We start from the raw sequence: 19,332 nt of genomic DNA, 5'->3' as shown, positions 1-19,332 counted from the left end.
TTTGCATCCATCATAATTCGTTCTCTGTGCTTCCTGGATTTGCATGTCTTTCCTTCACTAAATTAGGGACGTTTTCCTTCACTGTTTTGTTCAGATAGATTTCCAATTTCTTGCTATTTCTCTTTTCCATCTAGCAACCACATGAGGCCAATGTTGGACCACTTAAAGTTGTCGCACAGGCTATTTATGCTATCCTCAGTGTTTTTATTCTGTTTTCTTCTTGTTCTGCCTAATTGTGTTTTGGTTCCTTATGTTCCAAATCATTGATTTGAATCTCAGCTTCATCCATTCTACTGCTGTTTCCCTGTAAAGTCTTCTTTATTTCAATTAGTGCATCTTTCATTTCTGACTGGGTCTTTATTATGCTGCTGAGGACCTCAGTAAGTACCTTGAGCATCCTTACAAACAGTGCTTTGAACTCTTCATTTGACAGATTGTTTATCTCCATTTTGTTTAGCTCTTTTTCTGGAGTTCTAATCTTTTCTTTCATTTGGACTGTGTTCCTTTCTCTCCCCATTTTGGCACCTCTCTGTGTTTGTTTCTGTGTATTTGGTAGAGCTGCTTTGACTCTGTGTTGGTAGTGTGGTCTAATGTAGTAGGTGTCCTGCAGGGTCCAGTGGCACAGCCTCCCCTATCACCCAAAATAGGTACTTCAGGTGTCCCCTTTGTGTAGGTTGAGTACACCCTCCTCTTGTAGTTGAGTCTTGGTTCCACATGCTAATTCACTCTCTCACAAATGGTCAATAAAGACTGTGTACTCAGATCTTCCCAGCAGTGCACAAAGACAGAGAGCCCCACCCTCCCCCACCATACCTGTCCCACCTACACCTCTCCTGCCAGACATCAGTGAAACTCATCTTGATTCTAGAACTGGAGCAAGAAAAAGATGGTGGTCTCCACACCCTCCCTTGCCCAACTCAGCATCACCTGCATCAGCAACAGAGAGCCCCTAGGGAACTGGATGATGGTGGGACCCACACTCTCATAGGTCCAATGGGAAGGAAAGATGATCACAACCCCTTTAGAAAATGGACCATGACACTTAGAATCCGCGTGGAGCAGGGGAACTGAAAGTAGCCCATGCCAAGCGTGTTGAGCACTCCGTGAAAACCGTCCTCCACGTGGTGCCAAGTCACGGGGACTCCCAGGTCGTCCAGTCTCTTCTTGTACAGCAGCGCATCATCCCGGAGAGGGTCATTCTCACAGCTCACAATGCAAGCTTCTGGGAGCCGAGACACTACTTCATCTTCTGCAATCAGGGGCGTGTTCATCAAATCCAGACTGTGGTATGTCTCCAGGTAAGCATCCTCATTATGGGGCACGTGGGGTACTTCCCGGTAGCCCCTCTTCTTAAATCTCTCTGGGATGTTTTCCGGGCCCAGCCACTTTCTGTACTTCTCCCACACTTCTGCAGGCAAGTGGGCAACTTTCATGACGACGCTTTTCCAAGAGGGGTGGACGTCCATGTAATAACAAAAACAGCGGAAGGCCAAATTCCTGCTGAGTATCGGGACGTTTGCATTCTGCTCATAGGACGGGAGTTGGAAATTCACCATTTGGAGAGCAGGATAGACCAGGAGCTGAGCTCGGATCTTGGGGAGATCAGACCAGTCCATAAGTTTTTGACACACTACCACAGCCATCCCCCCTCCAGCGCTGTCACCACAGACTACAACCCGGGCTGGGTCCACCCCATACACATCCAGGGTCTTCAGGAAGTGGATGCTGGCCACAAGGCAGTCTCTCATCGGTGTTGGAAACTTATACTGGGGTGCCTTGCGGTATCTGAAAAGGAATCAAGGAACATGGTCTACACTCATCACCCTGGCACAGCCCAAGACACCAGTGTCTCGCATTCTTGAGCCCAAATTTGTTCCACTAGCTTCTGTTTCTGAAACCTGAGCAGGTAGAGTTAAGGTCTAGGGCTTAAAAGAGCAGATGGAAGTAAAGTCCTCAGTGCCTGGCACATGGCCTCGGGAAGGGGCAGCTGCTGTGTCTACTGCCTCAATGCCAATTTGGGGGACAGGCTGTGATCACCAGAGCCCTGTCATCCACCTATGATTGGTCAAGAACTTAGCCGGCAGCAGCAGAAGCCACATCCTTCTGAACCTCCCTGATGGTGAGGCCCTGACTCACCTGTTCCATACCTTTTGGATTATTTGATTAGCAAGCCCTGGGTGGTCTGGGTTTAGATTTTAAATACTGCTGCCATTCTCACAGGTGTTGTGCCCTCCCCTCTAGGAGACTAAAATACTACCAAATGTGCCCTGATTTGTGTGACTCAGTTGCTTGGGTGTCATCCTGAAAATCAAAGGGTAGCCAGTTTGACTCCCTGTCAGGCTACATGCCTGGGTTGCAGGTTCACGCCGTGGTCTGGAAAAGTATTAGAGGCAGTTGATGGCTGTTTCTCTCTCACAGAGATATTATTCACCTTTTCTCTCTCCGTTCATTTTCCTCCCTCTAAAAATAAATACATAACATCTAAAATATGCATATCTTTAAATACTACCCAAGGCCAGAAGACAACACCTCCAGATCAGCCACCCCAACTCGAACCCACGGCTTCCCAATCAGTTGGCTATCCTGCAGGTGTGCCAGCCTGGCACTGCTAGAACCTCCCATTTTCAAAAGAGTGCAGAAATAGGGGTTTGGGCAGAAAGTTTATCATTTGAAATACTGAACTTGAAAAGAGGCTATTTGGCTGCCAGGTGGCTCACTTGGTTGGAGCATCATCCCATTACGAATGGACGGTGGGTTACATTCTTGGTTACAGCAGTTATGGGAGACACCCAATCAATGTTTCTCTCTCACATCGATATTTTTCTCATCTCTCCATTCCTCTTTCTCTAAAATTAATAAACCTTGTCCTCTGAGGAGAAATAAACAGAAACATGCTTTGGGATCCACAAGGCTTCTGCCAGCCATTTCCATTCTGATGTTCCACATTCTTAGCTACCTGGGATGCCAACGCTTTAACTCCTGATCCCTGTCTACTTTGGAGTCACAAAATAACTTCCTTGCAGATATGTCCTAGTACAGTCGACTGATGACTATTTGCTTCAGCACAGCCATAATGGTAAGACATGTATAGTTATCAACGGGGTCAATATTTCCATCCCTCTGCAGAAATTGTTTGGAGCCAAGAACTGTAAAGTGAGGCCCTTCTCTGGTCTCTTGCCTCATCCAGGAGTAACGTCTGTATTTTTTATCTCTAATCTACAGGCTGCAAGACAGGAGAGCTGGAAAATGTAGCCTCACCATGATGCTGGTGACTGATATTTCTTCCTGGTACATGCACTTAAACAGACCTGCAGGAAAAGCGCAATCAGCAGGAGCCACCCTCCCCCAGTGTGACCATGTGTCAGGCAGAGGGCAAGGCCACTCCACTGCAGTGACTGCTCCTCATATATAAATGTCCAGGTGTCCTGATGTGGAGGCCCAGGGAGGGGCCGCCAGGTCTCTCCTGCTCCATGTCCACCAAGCCCTCTCCAGGCCACTGAGTGACTCTCCCAGATCAGTTAGGACAGACAGTGGCTTTTCCATATTTTTTCACTCCCTTAGAGGCTTCTCACCAGGGCGGCCCTCCCTCCTGACACCACTTGGAAATGACGTGACGACAGTGTTTGCAGTTGTGCTGGTGCCGACACAGGGCACCATGGGCATGTAGTGGAAGGAGGGGCTAAGTGTGCAGACTGTGCAGAGCTATTCTGCTCAACAAAGAACATCCCACCCACAAGTGCTGTGCTGTGAAGCTCAGCAACTGATCTGCTTAACTGAGCCCGCTCCCCAGCCAGCTTCCAAATGATGCCAGGCATAGAATGCCCCATCGAAACATACTCACGGGCTGCCCACAAGGAGTGCACATGCTCTGCCTCTGTGTCTCTCCCCCTTCCTTCCTCTCCTCCTTGCTGGCTGCCCTGCTCCCCCTGTCCCTCTGACTCCCTGCCAGCCCAAGTTCCCAACTCCCACCACATCATGCCAGGACTTAGCCTGGCTTCCCTGCCCTCTCCACCCTCCCCTTTACTCACCCAACAGCTACAACCACCGAGTCACTCTCTTTGGACAAACGACAGCATATCTCATGGTGAGTTTCTAGAAAAGAAAAGGTTTTAAAGTTGACGAGGAAGGCTTAATGGGCTTCCTTTGCCTATCACTGGCTGTCCCTTTTCTCTGTCAACTGCCACAGACAGAGTTCTTGGGTGGTGACTATTGGTTCACAGCATCTGAGAAGCTGTTTGGCCATACAGTTAAGCGGTTCCATGTGTGAACTCAGATTCAGACCCAAGTTCGAATCTCTACATTGCCTCCTCTTCACCTGAGCTGAAGTAGTATTGGGAACATCCCTGCTCTCCCTGAGGCTTGATTTTCTCATCTGTGAAATGGGAATAATGATGATCATGGGGCAGGACAATGAGATAATGCACGTAAGGGGCTTCCCCGGTGTCTGCCAGGTAAATACTAACATCAGTGAATACTCATTGATAAACATCGCTGTTATTGTCATTTATTATGCAGACCATACCCTAGACAGGGTTGCATCAAACTCCCTGTTCTCAAAGGCTTCCGCCATTGATCCTGGCATTCCACAGACTAGAAAGCACTGCAAAGACATTTTCCCCCTATTTCCTGCAGCTGGGGGTGGGGAATGAAGAAACTAAAATGATCTCAATGGTGAGTTTTCTTCTCTCATTAATTTTTCTCAAATCTTTGGTCCTCCTGTGTGTTTATACCAGGTTTGTCTCTAAGCAATACCTGATGTGAAACCAAATGATGTGTTTTAGTTATTTTCATTTTGAAAAAATCCTTATTTCCAACTCAGGTGCCACACAACATTGTGAAGATACTAAATACCGCTGATCCATACACTTTCAAATGGCGAGTTAATATTCTGTGAATTTTGTACGTACAGACAGGTATCTCCCACTTTTTGAAAGTGTGTGTTAGGCTGCTTTGCTTTTACCAAACACCTACATTTGTACCTGTTTTAGGCTAGTGAAAGGTAGTCCAAAGAACATTTTCACTTTTACCGAAAAGGGAAGAACACCAAGAAGAACAATCAGAGGAAGAGGAAGAAGAATGTGAAAAGGGAAAATAGCCTTCAGGGTTTATTCAGGAGGGAGCCCTTATAGAAGCAGTGCCCCACCCGCCCGCACCAGCCCTGGCAAGACAAAACAGGGAGTACCAATCAGTCTCCCACCACACCTCCTGAAATCACATGCAGCATCCAGCCCCAGAGCCCTGATCTGGGTCTCCGAGCATCTGGGCTTTACCCTGGCTTATTTAGAGCTTCCATTGGCAAGGCGTCTCCTATGATAATAGCTTCTTAGCTTTACAGCACTTGGGCTTAGGAAAGGTGTATACAGACACCTACTCTCACACTGTGAGCAAAACCTGCACAGACGTCTGCACAGATGCACACAGATAGTCCATACACACCTGCTTACTTCCAGAAAGAGATCAGTACCTGCCACATCTTGGCCACCTGAGCACTCTGGGACCTGCTAAGGGCCCTGGTGTTCCCTGGTCATAATGGCAGCTTTTAGATGCCTGGAAAATGACAGAAGTGACTGCACCCACCCTGCTCTGAGGCTGTCACACTATGGGCCAGGTGAGAGGGAAGGACTCTTACTCAGGCTCCCTATGATGGCCCCACCGCCATGGAAGTACAGGACACCCCGCCGGGGAGTGCAGGAGGACACCTTGGGCTGGTACACCTTCACCAGGATAGTGCCAAAGCGGAGGTCCTTCACCACCAGGTCTGGGTCCTGCTTGAATGGTGGTAGGTCATGTATGAATGAGACAAACTGGGGCATAGAGCAGATTCCCAGTTTCTCAAGAATCGTCCCCTGTTGGTGAGAGAAGAGGAAATGCAATGGGAAGGATTTCAGCATGCCCCTGCTTTGTGCCATGGGTGCCTTCTGCAGATGGCTGAAACCATCCCACCTGCAGAAAACCCCAGGCCCCCTGCCCCAGCACCAGCGGGGTCAAACCCCTCTCCCCAACCCACAAACCCCAGCCTTATACCAGGTTTCTGGCCACCCCTGAAGGACCCTGTGCCTGGAATGACCTCCAACAAATCTTTGTAGAAAAAAACAAATCAACACATTGCAATAAGTGATGTTTATGGAGAGCTTACTCTGTGTCAGACCCTGAAACACACACTCAACTCACTGCCTCCCCACAAATACCAGGAATTGGGGACTGTTATATCCCCCCATTTTCTCGATGAGGAAACTGAGTCACTATGTTTGTGAAACCACAGTGCAGACTATGAATGTCAAGGTCAGGAAGAGTACAGGAGCCAATCATCAGCTCCTGGAACTCTGACCCGGGTGGGAAGAACCCTTCTTCTCCGGGGTTCCTCTCCGTGGAGCAGGAGGACAGGCATTTGCAATCCCTTGTGGTTACATAAGAGGCCAAAAACCGTATTTTCTCTGTGCCGTTTCTGCAAGTCCTCTTAGCGACACAGTAAATCCTAATTGCCAACTTTGCCGTGATCCTCACCACCACCCATTCACAGGGGTTTCATGAAATCACACCCACCAAGAACAACAGGTAGAATGTGACTACTGACAGAAACAGCTTCCATCCCTCCAAACCAACGAATATCTACGTAAAGTCACGTTCTGCAGTTTTGCTCATAGTACTACTTCATGGACTCGCGAGCGTGTCTCTCAGTTTTGGCATTGGCCAGTATGTAGAAATGGGGACCCAAAGATTCAGAATAATTCCTTCCTGTCTTCATGGCTTCCCTACCTGGCAAATGCTGTGAATGAGGGAAATCAGGAGGCGGGCCAAGGAGGAAAGCAAGCTTGTTTTCTTTTTCTGAGAACAGGATTCACTCTTTGAATTTTGTAACTATCTGCACTGTCAGCCAGAAAAACCCTGAGAAGTGGTTGAGAACCCTGGTTATCTAACAGGAATTACTCAGGTTTGACAATGTACTGTCAGCCTCTACTACCGTGATATTAGTGTTCATTCAACTAGAAGCTTCTGGTATGTTCTCCCCACTCTCCCCTTAACCCTCACCATGAGGGAACAGAGAAAACACACAACTCACCCAGGTCAAAAGCAGCTGGAAGAGGCCGCACAAAACACGCAGTCTCACAGGGTGGCTGATGGCTGCAGGGATGTCAGTAGTGAAGAAGTGGCTACAGAAGACCCACAGCCCCACCCCCACAGAGAACACACAGGCTGCCTCGAGGAGGATCAGCAGAAGGACCCACATGGCGCTCTTTCCACCACACAGAGGGCCACAAAGAAGCTGGGTTCCACTCACCACACTTAGCACAGGCGTTTGAGCCCACAGAACTCTGACATTTATAACACAACCAGCCTTCCCCACCTCCTCATCTGCCAAAGGAATTGGTCTGGCCCATGTGAGTCACAGATGTGGTTCTAACAGAGAGGCCCACAGACAGGAGAAAGGGGCCCCTGCAATCTGACCCAGCTGGGAACCAGAGCTCCAAGGTTCCAGCTTACATCCTGGCACTGCAACTAGAAATGGCCTTGAGAAACTCACCTGGGGCATCAAACACAATCCCTCCCTGTGCCCTCTGATGCCCTTTTCCACTCTTTCCACACTTGTTATTCCTGAGTCTGCTGAGGAGAACCCAGGGCATTTGCATTTACTGTGGCCTGTGCAACATCTTCCCTTGATGGCAGCTGAGCTCTACCTCTCCCCTACTGCTGGGCTCTGCTGACATGTCACCTTCTGAATGAGGCCATCGCTGGTAACCTTATTTAAATTGTAACTCCCTGCCCAAATTTGAATGCCAACCCCCACTGTCCACTCATACACACGCCTGCTTACATTGTCTTTGTGGCTTTTTCTATCACTTGACATAACACCTACTCTATTTGTTTGTTAATTTTCTACAGTATAAAGCTTCACTGGAGACAGGAATTTTTGTTTTCTTCTTTGCTTTATCCACTAGGGCGAGATCCAGGGTTTGGTACTTAGCAGGTGCTTAGCATATGTCTACTGAATGTCTAAATGAATGAATAACACTGTCCTTTTCATTATAAAGCAGGAAAAAAATGAGCTCACCATCTTTCCAGGTCAGGCCAGAGATTGCTGTCAGTGTTCGACATCCTCCCTCATATATGGCAAAGTCCCAGGTCCACAGTAGTGAGGATGACATCTCTCCTACCCCCCACTCCCAGGTCAGAACCTTTGGTCTCACACGGGAGGATGTTACCCTCCCGGAGCCATCTGGCAATGTCTGGAGACATTTTTGGTTGTCACAGTGGTGAGGCAGGGGAGCTGGCACTGGCGTCTCCAGGGTAGGTGTCAGGGATGTTCCTAAGCATCCCACAATGCACAGACAGCCCCTACAACAGGCAGGTATCTGCTTTGGCATGTCAACACTGCTCAGGGTGACAAACCCTGAGTTAGTGAGACCTGGGATTGAATCCTGCCTCTGCCAAATGGCAGCGGTCTGGACATGAGCAAGTTGCTTGCAGTCTTTTGGCCGGTTCGTGTGGCTCAGTTGGTGGCAGCATCCTCCTGGAACCCAAAGGTTGAGGGTTCTCAATCCATGTCTCTTCCCCACCCGCTCACCAGTGGTGGCACATTTCTCTAACCAAAGGTAAAGAAGTCTGAGTCTCCTGTTTGTCCCAGAGGATTTGTTTTCCAACTTGGACCACATTTTGCCTACGACTTTCATAAGAGAAACTTGTGTTTTCGTGGGACATGTAGACCTAAGAAACATTGAGTTTTATATGTGTCCTGGTCCAGAGATTCTAGCCAAGAGCTGGGAACTGTCCAAGGATAGGCTCCTCCCCACCCCTTACCCTCATCTTCCTCTTCCTGTAGCATCGGATCAGCCCAAGAACACCTGCTCTCCTCTTGGTCAACACTCTACTGCCATGGTTGTAAGTGCTGCCCACACTCACAGTACCCTCACCTCTAAGTCACTCTAGGGTTTCAGATTCAAATAACCAACTGCCCCCATGACCTGCCTTGTTCTGTCCCATTTTACTCCCCTCTCAGCATTGCACCACCATGCTTTCTGCCAGAATCCCTGCAGTTCTCCACCACTCTTCTCTTCCTGGCCCTCCCTAAGCTGTTGGGTCCTGGCTAGATCCCAATCACGTCCATATTCATCTTAGTAAGTATTCTCAGTCCTTCCCTTCCAATGAATATAGAATTTGCAACGGTGTTTGTGTGGTTTTCCTGCTTATTTCCTGTCTCCCCAAGGAAATCACCATTCCAGCAAGGAGCCATGTCTGCTTCCCTCACTGGGGCATCCCGGGTGTCCAGCGCACACTGTAGGTGTTCAACAAATAATCGTTGATGGAGGAACGAATGATGTCACGTGACCTGGGGAAATGGTACCAGGGAAAACACGTCCTCTCCCTGTTTGGTTGTTTCCTGTAGGGGCTGGTGGAAGTGAGAGAGGGTGAGATTACAAAAACCCTGAAGTCAGCACCCATGAAATCTGAGTGAAGTTTCTGTCTGGAAACCCTCTTTGACTCTAATCTCTTCAGATACTGCATTCTCTGCATTCTCCCTCTCCTCTGTTAACCCAGGTCCCAAAGGGGCCTTGACTGCTGGGTAGGGAGAGTTCCAGAACCCAAAACACCATCACTTCCATTTCTATGGATGAGGCAAAGAGACTGTTTTTCATGGAAGTGTTGTCCACAATGGGTGGCAGACAGAGCTGGGATTCAAACCGAAGAAAATTCAAATCTGACTTCAAAGCCAAGTTCATCTTTTCCCAACAATGCACCACAATCCACATACCACAAAGCTTGTGGCAACCACCAACGAGAGGGCCTTCCCTTCGACCCACTCACATTTTCATGACTTCCTGTCACACGGATACTGAAAATACCTGGAACATCCTTCCTGTGAGACACATTAGGTGAAAATTCTCACTCATTGTAAAGGTATAAACACAGAAGCTTCTTCTTTAAGAAATTCAATTCCTCTGAAAAAGAAAAGCAGGATGAATGAAACTCACAGTAAGTGTTGGGTGTGGGTGAAAGGAAGCTGGTCCCACGAGGCTCAGAGAAAACACACGGCACAGGGAGTGTTAAGCACACACTGTCAGTAAACGGGGCTTAGAGACACGGGAAGAAATGGCATCAAGTGTTCAAGACACACAGTGAGCAAGACAGTAACAGCAGAAGATATTGAAAATAGCGTGTATAAACAGAATGTTTGGAAAGGAGAGAAAGATCAAGTGGTAAGTCACGAGAATGCAATGTCTGCATTGACAGCCACATCATCCTAAAGTGGTCACCCATTGGTGACACCCAATGTGGCCCCACTCTGGTCACTCACGTCCTTCCCAAAGAATGCAGCTAAAACTCACATTTAGTCTGCAAACTGTACAAGGAGCTAGTGCCGGGCCCAAGTGTGCCTGCTCTTGGTTCTCACCAATGGAGGGTGTATGTTGGCTCCAGGCCCTGTCCAGCTGTTGGAACCCCTCCAGTCCCCTAGCTACTCCAGCAGAGGGGAAGGTGCATGTGGCAGAGAGAGGCGGCCTGTGAATATTGCACAATCCAGGGAGGAGCAGGTCTGATTCTTCCACCCACTGCCCTGGCACCTTACTCAGAGTGGGGTGACTTATAATATCATAGAGCTGGCCAGTGTGCCAAGATCAGCCTGGGTGAAAAAGAAAAAAATCCTAGGTGAGAGGCATTGCCCCCACCCCATTCTCTTCCCTCCTGTCTCTATTTGTTGGCCTGACCCTCTCAGGTTAAGAAATCTGCTTCATAAATACTCTTTGCATTAACCATGTTTTGTTTGTTGGTTGGTGTGTGTGTGTATTCTGATGCTTTGACATCTTTGGTCCTGCTGACCCAGAAGGCACTGTCACTGCCTGCGTTACTCAATGCCTGGACAGAGACAGCCAACAGTGCACCTGTAAGCGTGGTTTCCAAAGGCGAACCAGCTGACCCAGAGCCCACACCTCCAAACACCCCCTCTATCCATCTGTCCTGCTCTGGGCCACTACCCCCTGCCCTCATCACCCAGGGCCAGGTGCCAAGCCACTAGGGACAGCACCTGTGTCCCAAGCCATAAATTCACCCAGACTGTGCACCCTGCCTCGTCTGTCCCTTCCATGGAGACCGTCTCCCCTGACTGACCCTGGTGTCTCCCATGTGGACTGGTGGCCACACACCAGTCAGAGATCTGTGGCTTCTCTCCCAGGTTCCAAACCTAAATCGGCTCACAGATCTGGAGCCCCTGGACTGAAGAGGAGACCAGGCCTCCTGGAGGAAGGCATCTGCATTTTCTCTCCAAGTTATGCCACCCTTCCTACTGCAAGTCCTCCCTGAAGGGATCTGCCACCACTGCCCACAGGCACTCCCTGCACACCGGCCCTCATAACTAAAGTTTGCTGGGTATTTGTAATTTATTCGTGCATTTAAAAAGCTTTCTTAATTGCACTTGACAGCCAATATTCCATTAGTTTCAAGCATACAACACAGTGATGACACATTTATATGGCTTGCAAGTGATCGCCCTGAGAAGTCAGCCCCCGTCTGACAACATGCAGTTATGTCAATATTATTAACTATATTTCCTTGTTTTACTTTTTTAATATGTTTTATTAATTATGCTATTACAGTTGTCCCATTTTTTTCTCCCCTTTATTTCCCTCTGCCCTGTACCCTCCTCCCACCCTCATTCCCCCACCTTAGTTCATGTCCATGTGTCATTCATATAAGTGCTTTGGCTTCTCCATTTCCCACACTATTCTTAACAACCACCCCCCCTATCTTGTACCTACCATTTATGCTTCTTATTCCCTGTACCTTTTCCCCCTTCTCCCCCTCCTCCTCCCCACTGATAACCCTCCACGTGATCTCTATTTCTGTGCATCTGTTTCTGCTCTAGTTGTTTGCTTAGTTCTCTTGTGTTTTTGTTTTTTTAGCTTCCATCCTTGATAGCTGTGAATTCATTGTCATTTTACTGTTCATATTTTTGATCTTCTTCTTTTTCTTACATAATTCCCTTGAACTTCTCATATAAGGGCTGGGTGTTGATGAACTCCTTTAACTTTGCCTTATCTGGGAAGCACTTTTTCTGCCCTTCCATTCTAAATGATAGCTTTGCTGATAGAGTCATCTTGGATGTAGGTCCTTGCCTTTCATGACTTCGAATACTTCTTTCCAGCCCCTTCTTGCCTGCGAATTTGTTTTCAGAATTCAGCTGACAGTCTTCTGGGAACTCCTTTGTAGGTGATTGTCTCCTTTTCTCTAGCTGCCTTTAAGATTCTTCATTATCCTTAACCTTGGGTAGTGTAATTATGATGTGCCTTGGTGTGTGCTTCCTTGGGTCCAACTTCTTTGGGACTCTCTGAGCTTCCTAGACTTCCTGGAAGTCTATTTCCTTTGACAAATTGGGGAAGTTCTCCTTACTGTGTTTTCAAATAAGTTTTCCATTTCTTGCTCTTCCTGTTCACCTCTGGCACCCCTATGATTTGGATATTGGAGTGTTTAAAGTTCTCCAGGAGGTTCCTCATTTTTATGAATTCTTGTTTCTTCATTCTGTTCTGGTTGAATATTTATTTCTTCCTTCTGGTCCAAACTGTTGATCTGAGTCCCAGTATCCTTCCCGTCACTGTTGGTTCCCTGTACATTTTCCTCTATTTCACTTTTCATAGCCTTCACTTTTTCCTCTATTTTGTGACCACACTCAACCATTTCTGTGAGATTCCTGATTGCCAGTGTTTTGAACTGTGCATCTGATAGGTTGGCTATGCCTTCATGGCTTAGGTTTAGTTCTTCTGGAGGTATGACGTGTTTTTTCATTTGGGTGATATTTTTTGTGTCAGCATGCCTGTTAGCTTCTTACAGAGTAAGGGGCGGAGCCTTAGGTATTCACCAGGGTGTGGCAATTCATCTTGCTGCTCTGTGGCACTCTGGTGGGGGAGGGTTCAGAGAGGGAACAATGCCACTTGCTCAGCTCTCGGTGGGCTTTCAGTTACTTCCTCCACTATCCACAAGCAAATTGGGCCCTTCTGGTGCTAATATCTAGGTGGGTGGTTTTGTGTAAGTTCAAGCACCCTGTGGGTCTCTCCAAGGAACTCTCCTGTGAGGCTTGGAATTCCTCCCTCTGCTGCAACCCCCACAGGTGTTTCAGTCACGGGTTTTGAGGCTTTATTTCATCTCACTGGAACCCTGGGCTGCATGGCCTGTCTCGCTCCCCAGGTGTTCTTCCCAGTTTATCTGCATGCAAATGTGTGACTGCCCACTCCGCCAGCCACCACCTTGCCCATTCCCCCAGCCAGCACCTTGCCCCACTTCCTCTCCACCCCAGCTGCCCGTCTCTGCCCCTCCAACCAATCTGGATGAATGTTTCTTCTTAAACTCATTGGTTATTGGACTTTCATACAGTTTGATTTTTTGGCAGTTTTGGTTATTTTTAGGTTTCTTTTAATTTGTTTGTTGTCCTTCTTTTGTTTGAGCAAGGAGGCAAAGTATATCTACCTATGCCTCCATCTTGGCCAGAAGTCGAAAATAATTTATTGACTATATTTCCTATGCTATTCCTCACTTTCCGTGACTGTTTTTATAACTGAAAACTTGCAGATCTTAATTCCTTCCCCTTTTTCACTCAAACCCCTCCCATCTGGCAACCATCAGAATGTTCTCTGTATCTATGAGTTTCTTTCTGTTTTGTTTATTCATTTGTGTTTTTTTTAATTCCACATATAAGTGAAATCAAGTGATATTTGTCTTTCCCTGTCTGACTTGCTTCACTTAGCGTAATACCCTCTAGGTCTACCCATGTTGTTGCAAAAGGCGAGATTTCATTTTCCTTATATGGCTGAGTAATAACATTCTGTTGTATGCATGTACCATATCTTCTTCATCCATTTCTCTCTCAGTGAATACTTAGGTCTCTTCCACACCTCCCCTATTGTAAATAATGTTACTGTGAACATAGGGGTACCTATGTATTGCTGAATTAGTCTTGGATTTCCTCAGATAAATACCCAAACGTGGGTTTGCTGGGTCATATGGCAGATCTACGTTCAATTTTCTGAAGAACCTCCATAGTGTTCCCCACAGTGGCTGCCCCAACTAAAAATCCCAACAGTGCATGAGGGTTCCCTTTTCTCCACATCTTTGCTGATACTTGTTTGTTGATTTGTAGTCCGCCTGCTATGAATAGACCCCAAGTTACCCAGTGGATTACAGTCTATGCCAAGTTTCAGCACAACATTCAACTGAAAGCGGGTTAAAGACATTCAAGGAGTCTGTGTGCAGTAAACTTGGACCTTGGTGTAGAAAGGCCACTGGCCAACCAGGAACAGAGTCTCCTGAAGACCAGCTAGGGCCAGAATTGGAACCTGTGTCAGGCAAATAAAGGAATTTTTACTCCTAAGTGGCTGGTATTCAGCTTGCCCAGGGGTCCTTGACATCTCTTGCCACTTCCATGCACCTTCACTCAGGATGCAGTTTGGCTTCTGTAGCAGAGTGAGTGTTGGCACCCACCCAGTAGAGTAAGTGTTGATGTGAGGGAAGTAGTCCCACCCTTCCCCATCACCAGTTCAAGGGCCAGGGGGAGCTGACCCCACCTTCCACTCCAGGGATGGCATGGGACCTGCATCTGGTCAGTCGGATCATTCCATTCCCTTGGTGGTAGCACCTGGCTCCACCATTCAGAAAGCCCCTCAGAGAGCCACAGAGTTGTAATGCAATTTCTGCTGGGACCACTGAGAATGAGGCAAATCCATAGTAATGACCCTGGGACAATGTAAGTATGGAGTTGGTCAGGGCCGCCCTGTGCACAAGGGAAAGGAAACAGAGAGAAGCACAGAAGAGGAAAGACGACAAGGTAGCTGATGGCATTGTCTGAGTGCCTGCATCACACCAATTCTCATTGATCCCACTGGCCAAAACGTTCTCTCTCATTTAGGTCACTTTGAGTTGGTTCTGTGTCTGAGAACAGAAATAGTCCTTGCTACTCATCTTTGATTTCTCTTGGCCCTCCCTCAATTTCTCACTGTAGACATGGTGGAGTTGGGTCAGACTCTGTCTTCATGGGTCTCGGACTCAGGACACACACCTTTCCAACCCCCTCTTCTGACACTTTGACTCCAAGAGCCCCAGAGCTCCCCCAATCAGGTGGCTCTGGCTGTCTTCATCTGTTGCTAGTGGCCCACCACCAAGGAAACTTGTCTGTTCAGTGCTAAATCTCCCAGCTCATTCAGGTGAGACTCTGAACTGCAGAGGAACAGCAGGGAAAGTGTCACCCTGTACCGGGAATAGGAGAGTGGGGCCAGTTGCTCCACCTCCACCCAGCAGTCTAGAGCATCAGAGCCACACCCTCCTGGCCAGATTGGAGAGGGCTCATGAGACTGCACATGGTGCCCCTGGGTGTGTCCAAGGCCAGCCAAGTGGATGCTCCTGTTGCCCACAGCCTGGATCAGCCAGGGCTGTCTGAACTCCACCTCAGGGAGGCTGAGAAGAATCCTTACATGCTCACTCTTTTTTTTTAACTATATTTTATTGATATTTCAATTATATTTGTCTTGATTTTCCCCACTTTTCTCCCCTCCACCTAGTGTCCCCTACCCCTTCAGGAAATCCCCCCACTATTGTTCATGTCCATGGGTCATGCATATAACTTCTTTGGCTACTCTGTTTCCTATACTGTACTTTACATCCCCATGGCTATTCTGTAATTATCTATTTGTACTTCTTAATCCCTTCACCTCTTCACCCATTTGCCCCTCTCCCCTCCCCTCTTGCAATCTTCCACTAACTCACTTTTTTCTCTTGCTTTTAAGATTCTCTCTGTATCTTTAATCTTCGGCCTTTTAATAATGATGTGTCTTGGAGTGGGCCTCTTTGCATCCATCATAATTCGTTCTCTGTGCTTCCTGGATTTGCATGTCTTTCCTTCACTAAATTAGGGACGTTTTCCTTCACTGTTTTGTTCAGATAGATCTCCAATTTCTTGCTATTTCTCTTTTCCATCTAGCAACCACATGAGGCAAATGTTGGATCACTTAAAGTTGTCGCACAGGCTATTTATGCTATCCTCAGTGTTTTTATTCTGTTTTCTTCTTGTTCTGCCTAATTGCTTTTTGGTTCCTTATGTTTCAAATCATTGATTTGAATCTCAGCTTCATCCATTCTACTGTTGGTTCCCTGTAAAGTCTTCTTTATTTCAATTAGTGCATCTTTCATTTCTGACTGGGTCTGTACTATGCTGCTGAGGTCCTCACTAAGTACCTTGAGCATCCTTACAAACAGTGCTTTGAACTCTTCATTTGACAGATTGTTTATCTCCATTTTGTTTAGCTCTTTTTCTGGAGTTCTGATCTATTCTTTCATTTGGACTGTGTTCCTTTCTCTCCCCATTTTGGCACCTCTCTGTGTTTGTTTCTGTGTATTAGGTAGAGCTGCTTTGACTCTGTGTTGGTAGTGTGGTCTAATGTAGTAGGTGTCCTGCAGGGTCCAGTGGCACAGCCTCCCCTATCACCCAATCTAGGTACCTGAGATGTGCCCTTTGTGTGGGGTGAGTACAACCTGATCTTGTATTTGAACCTTGGTTGCTGTTGGCCTATCAATGAAAGATTTTCCCAGGCCAGCCAGCTGTAAGGATTGACTGGCTCCACTGACTACCAACCTCTGCCCTCATGCAGGATCAGCTATGCAGTGGTATGGTGGTGGTGCTCCAACATGGTCTGTAGCTGTCCACTGGGTGGGCTGGCCTTTGGTTTTCTCAGATGGTGTAAGCCAAAGTCAGCCCCTACCTGTGTTTTTGCCCAGAGCTGAACTTCCTGAGCTATAAAGCAATCTGAGAAGGCTGCTACTTGTGGGGAGCTTGGAGATTCCCAGGTGAAGCCAAGCTGTGAAACAAACCTGGCTGCTGCTAGTACCCAGCCTGGTGCTCACTGAGGTCACCTGTTGCTTGTTTGATAGGATTTACGAAGCTGTGAAGCAGGCAAAGCATCTTGGGTGGACCTCTAAGTTGGGTGGGGTGGAGTCTCTGGGGATCTCCAAGGCGGGTCAAACAGTGTTAGACAGGTTGATGGAGTCTCAGATTTAGCACCAGCCTGCCAGATCTGCAGGGGGAGGGCTCAGAAAAGGGACAGCAGCCTCTGCTTACCCTGTTGCCAGACACTTCAGCCACTCCCAGTATGCCACTCATTCCTTTCAAGCTGCTACCCCAGCACTGGACCTCAGAGAGAGTGAGTCTGAGTAGGTGAGTCTGTGTGTGGGTTTTTAAAGAGGAACTGCTTGGGGCTCCAGTAGTTTCTTTCACCAACTCAATATCCACTGGTTTTTGCAGCCAGAAGTTGAGAGGACTTATCTTCCTGGCACTGGAACCCTGGGCTGGGGGCCCTGGTGTGGGTCTGGGCCTGCTCTCTCCTGAGATAACCCTCCCAAATTTTCATCCACCACACATGGGTGAGAGATCAGCCCATTCCGTGTCTGCACCCCTCCTACCAGTCTCGATGGATGTGGTTTCTTTAACTCTGTAGTTGTCAGACTTCCATTCAACTCGATTTCTAACGGTTCTGAGTGATGGTTGTTCTCTATTTCAGTTGTAACTTTGATGTGGTTGTGTGAGGAGGCGAGCCGTGTGTGTCTGTGCTTCCATCTTGACCGGACCCACCCCTTCTTTATCTGTTTATCTCTTGGTGAACACTTAGGTAGCTTCCATGCCTCTCCTATTGTAAATGATGTTACAAGGAACCTGGGGGCGCATGTGTATTTTTGAATTAATGTTTTGGATTTCTTCAGATAAATATCCAAAAGTGGGACTGCTGGGTCATAAGGCACTTCTGTGTTTAATTTTTTGAGGAAACTGTAATTGTTTTCCACAGTGGCTGTCCCAATTTATAATCCAAACAATGCACCAGGGTTCCCTTTTCCCCACATCTTCACTAGCACTTGTTGTTTGTTGATTTATTGATGACAGCCACTCTGACAAGTGTGTACACACCAGTTGGGAATTGACACTGATTCTGGGATCAGTAACAATTCTGTGGCTTCCCCCAGCCACCGTGGGGACCAACGGAGCCTTGCCTCAAGTCCAGCTCACCCCGTTGGCCCATAGACTTGGACACTTGTTGTAGCCCTGGTCCCTGAATGTATAACTGGAACAGACATCCTTAGAAACCGGCAGAGTTCCCACACTGGCTCTCTGACCTCAGAGATGAAGGCCATGGGACAGGAAGGACTGGACAGAAGGCCCTGGGCCATTCCCTCCCTCCCAAGAGAGTAAACCAGAAGCAGAGCACGCATCCCCCAGGGAACAGCAGAGATTAATGCTACCATAAAAGACGTAAAAGAAGCACCCATTGCACCCCAATTTAACTCACCGGTTTGGAATGTGCGGAAGTTATCGATCTTGCAGAGTGACTGTGAACTCTCCTAAACGTATGCGGTGACTCCGACTGCAGCTGCTGCCCCAGCTGTAGCATCTCTGTCAGAGCACGTGAACACAGCCCCTGGCGCTGGGGACGCAGCCACCGAGCTGGCCGAGGTGCCTGCCTCCCCTCCGATGTGTCGGGAATTCCAGAGCTGTTTGCCTCTGGCTGGCAGGGCCCACGGTACACCTTTACAGTCTTGCCTCAGGCCTAGGCCCATCATGCTTTTGCAGGAAGTAGATAGTGTGCTACCTAACACACAAAGTTTGTGGAAGTCAATAGTGTACAGAGATCACGATCATGATATTCCACCAACCATCACACTGAGGACCAGTGTGACGCTGGGCTGATTGGGTCAGATAAGCAGAAAGCAGCAGATTCTGTGGAGGCTGTATCAGCCAAGGTCCAATCAGGGTACAGAAACAAGGGGTCAAAGATATAATGAACAGCCACTTCTCCCAGGGCAAGACCTTATCGTAGAGGGCCTGGCCATAGCTAACTGGAAGGGGCGCCAAGGGAGCCCTGCTGCAAAACTGCCTGAATGGTACCAAGGGAAGCGGCTGGCCACTGGGTGTGCAGGCCATAGTGTGCAGCCAGGGCCGGGCACTGGGGATGCCACTCCCTGCAGGACCCACAGGCTGGAGAAGTTTCATGCTGCAGGCACCTGGTCCTACTTCGGAGTTCGGCCAGAGGAGCACACCAGAGCCAGGAAGAGAACCCTGTCCTTTGTCACTGCCCCTCCGGCAGTCTTTATTGACGAACCTTATCACTGTTCCAGGTGGTGAAGGGGAGACGTGTAAAGAGTGTGTCAAGAACTATAAACTAGCCCTGGCTGATGTGGCTCAGTGGATTGAGGGCAAGTCTGCGAACCAAAGGGTCACCGGTTCAACTCCCAGTCAGGGCACATGCCTAGGTGGCAGGCCATGTCCCCAGTCAGGGCACGTGAGAGGCAAACACAGACTGATGTTCCTCTCCCTCT

At 48.1% G+C, this 19,332-nt stretch overlaps 1 protein-coding gene across 1 annotated transcript; it reads right to left on the bottom strand.

Annotated features, from left to right (window-relative positions):
• Nucleotides 1-1,010: 1,010 nt before the first annotated feature.
• Nucleotides 1,011-7,228, bottom strand: LOC112299664 (arylacetamide deacetylase-like 3). Its single transcript, XM_053919767.1, has 4 exons — nt 7,061-7,228; nt 5,630-5,846; nt 4,029-4,092; nt 1,011-1,785 (listed from the first exon to the last, which is right to left on the bottom strand). Exons 1-4 carry the CDS (start codon nt 7,226-7,228, stop codon nt 1,011-1,013), a joined length of 1,224 nt encoding a protein of 407 aa, XP_053775742.1.
• Nucleotides 7,229-19,332: the final 12,104 nt, after the last annotated feature.

The sequence above is a fragment of the Desmodus rotundus genome, chromosome 3, assembly GCF_022682495.2.
Source record: "Desmodus rotundus isolate HL8 chromosome 3, HLdesRot8A.1, whole genome shotgun sequence".
Taxonomy (NCBI): domain Eukaryota; kingdom Metazoa; phylum Chordata; class Mammalia; order Chiroptera; family Phyllostomidae; genus Desmodus; species Desmodus rotundus.
This window is presented reverse-complemented; position numbering and strand designations above follow the sequence as displayed.

Excerpts from the sequence above, each read along its gene's own strand:
- LOC112299664 (XM_053919767.1), bottom strand. The coding sequence starts at position 7,228 with ATGTGGGTCCTTCTGCTGATCCTCCTCGAGGCAGCCTGTGTGTTCTCT. Across the intron at positions 5,847-7,060 it reads TCCAGCTGCTTTTGACCTGG|GGGACGATTCTTGAGAAACT; the intron begins GTGAGTTGTGTG and ends TCTCACCAACAG. Across the intron at positions 4,093-5,629 it reads GGCCATCATAGGGAGCCTGA|AAACTCACCATGAGATATGC; the intron begins GTAAGAGTCCTT and ends TTTCTTTTCTAG.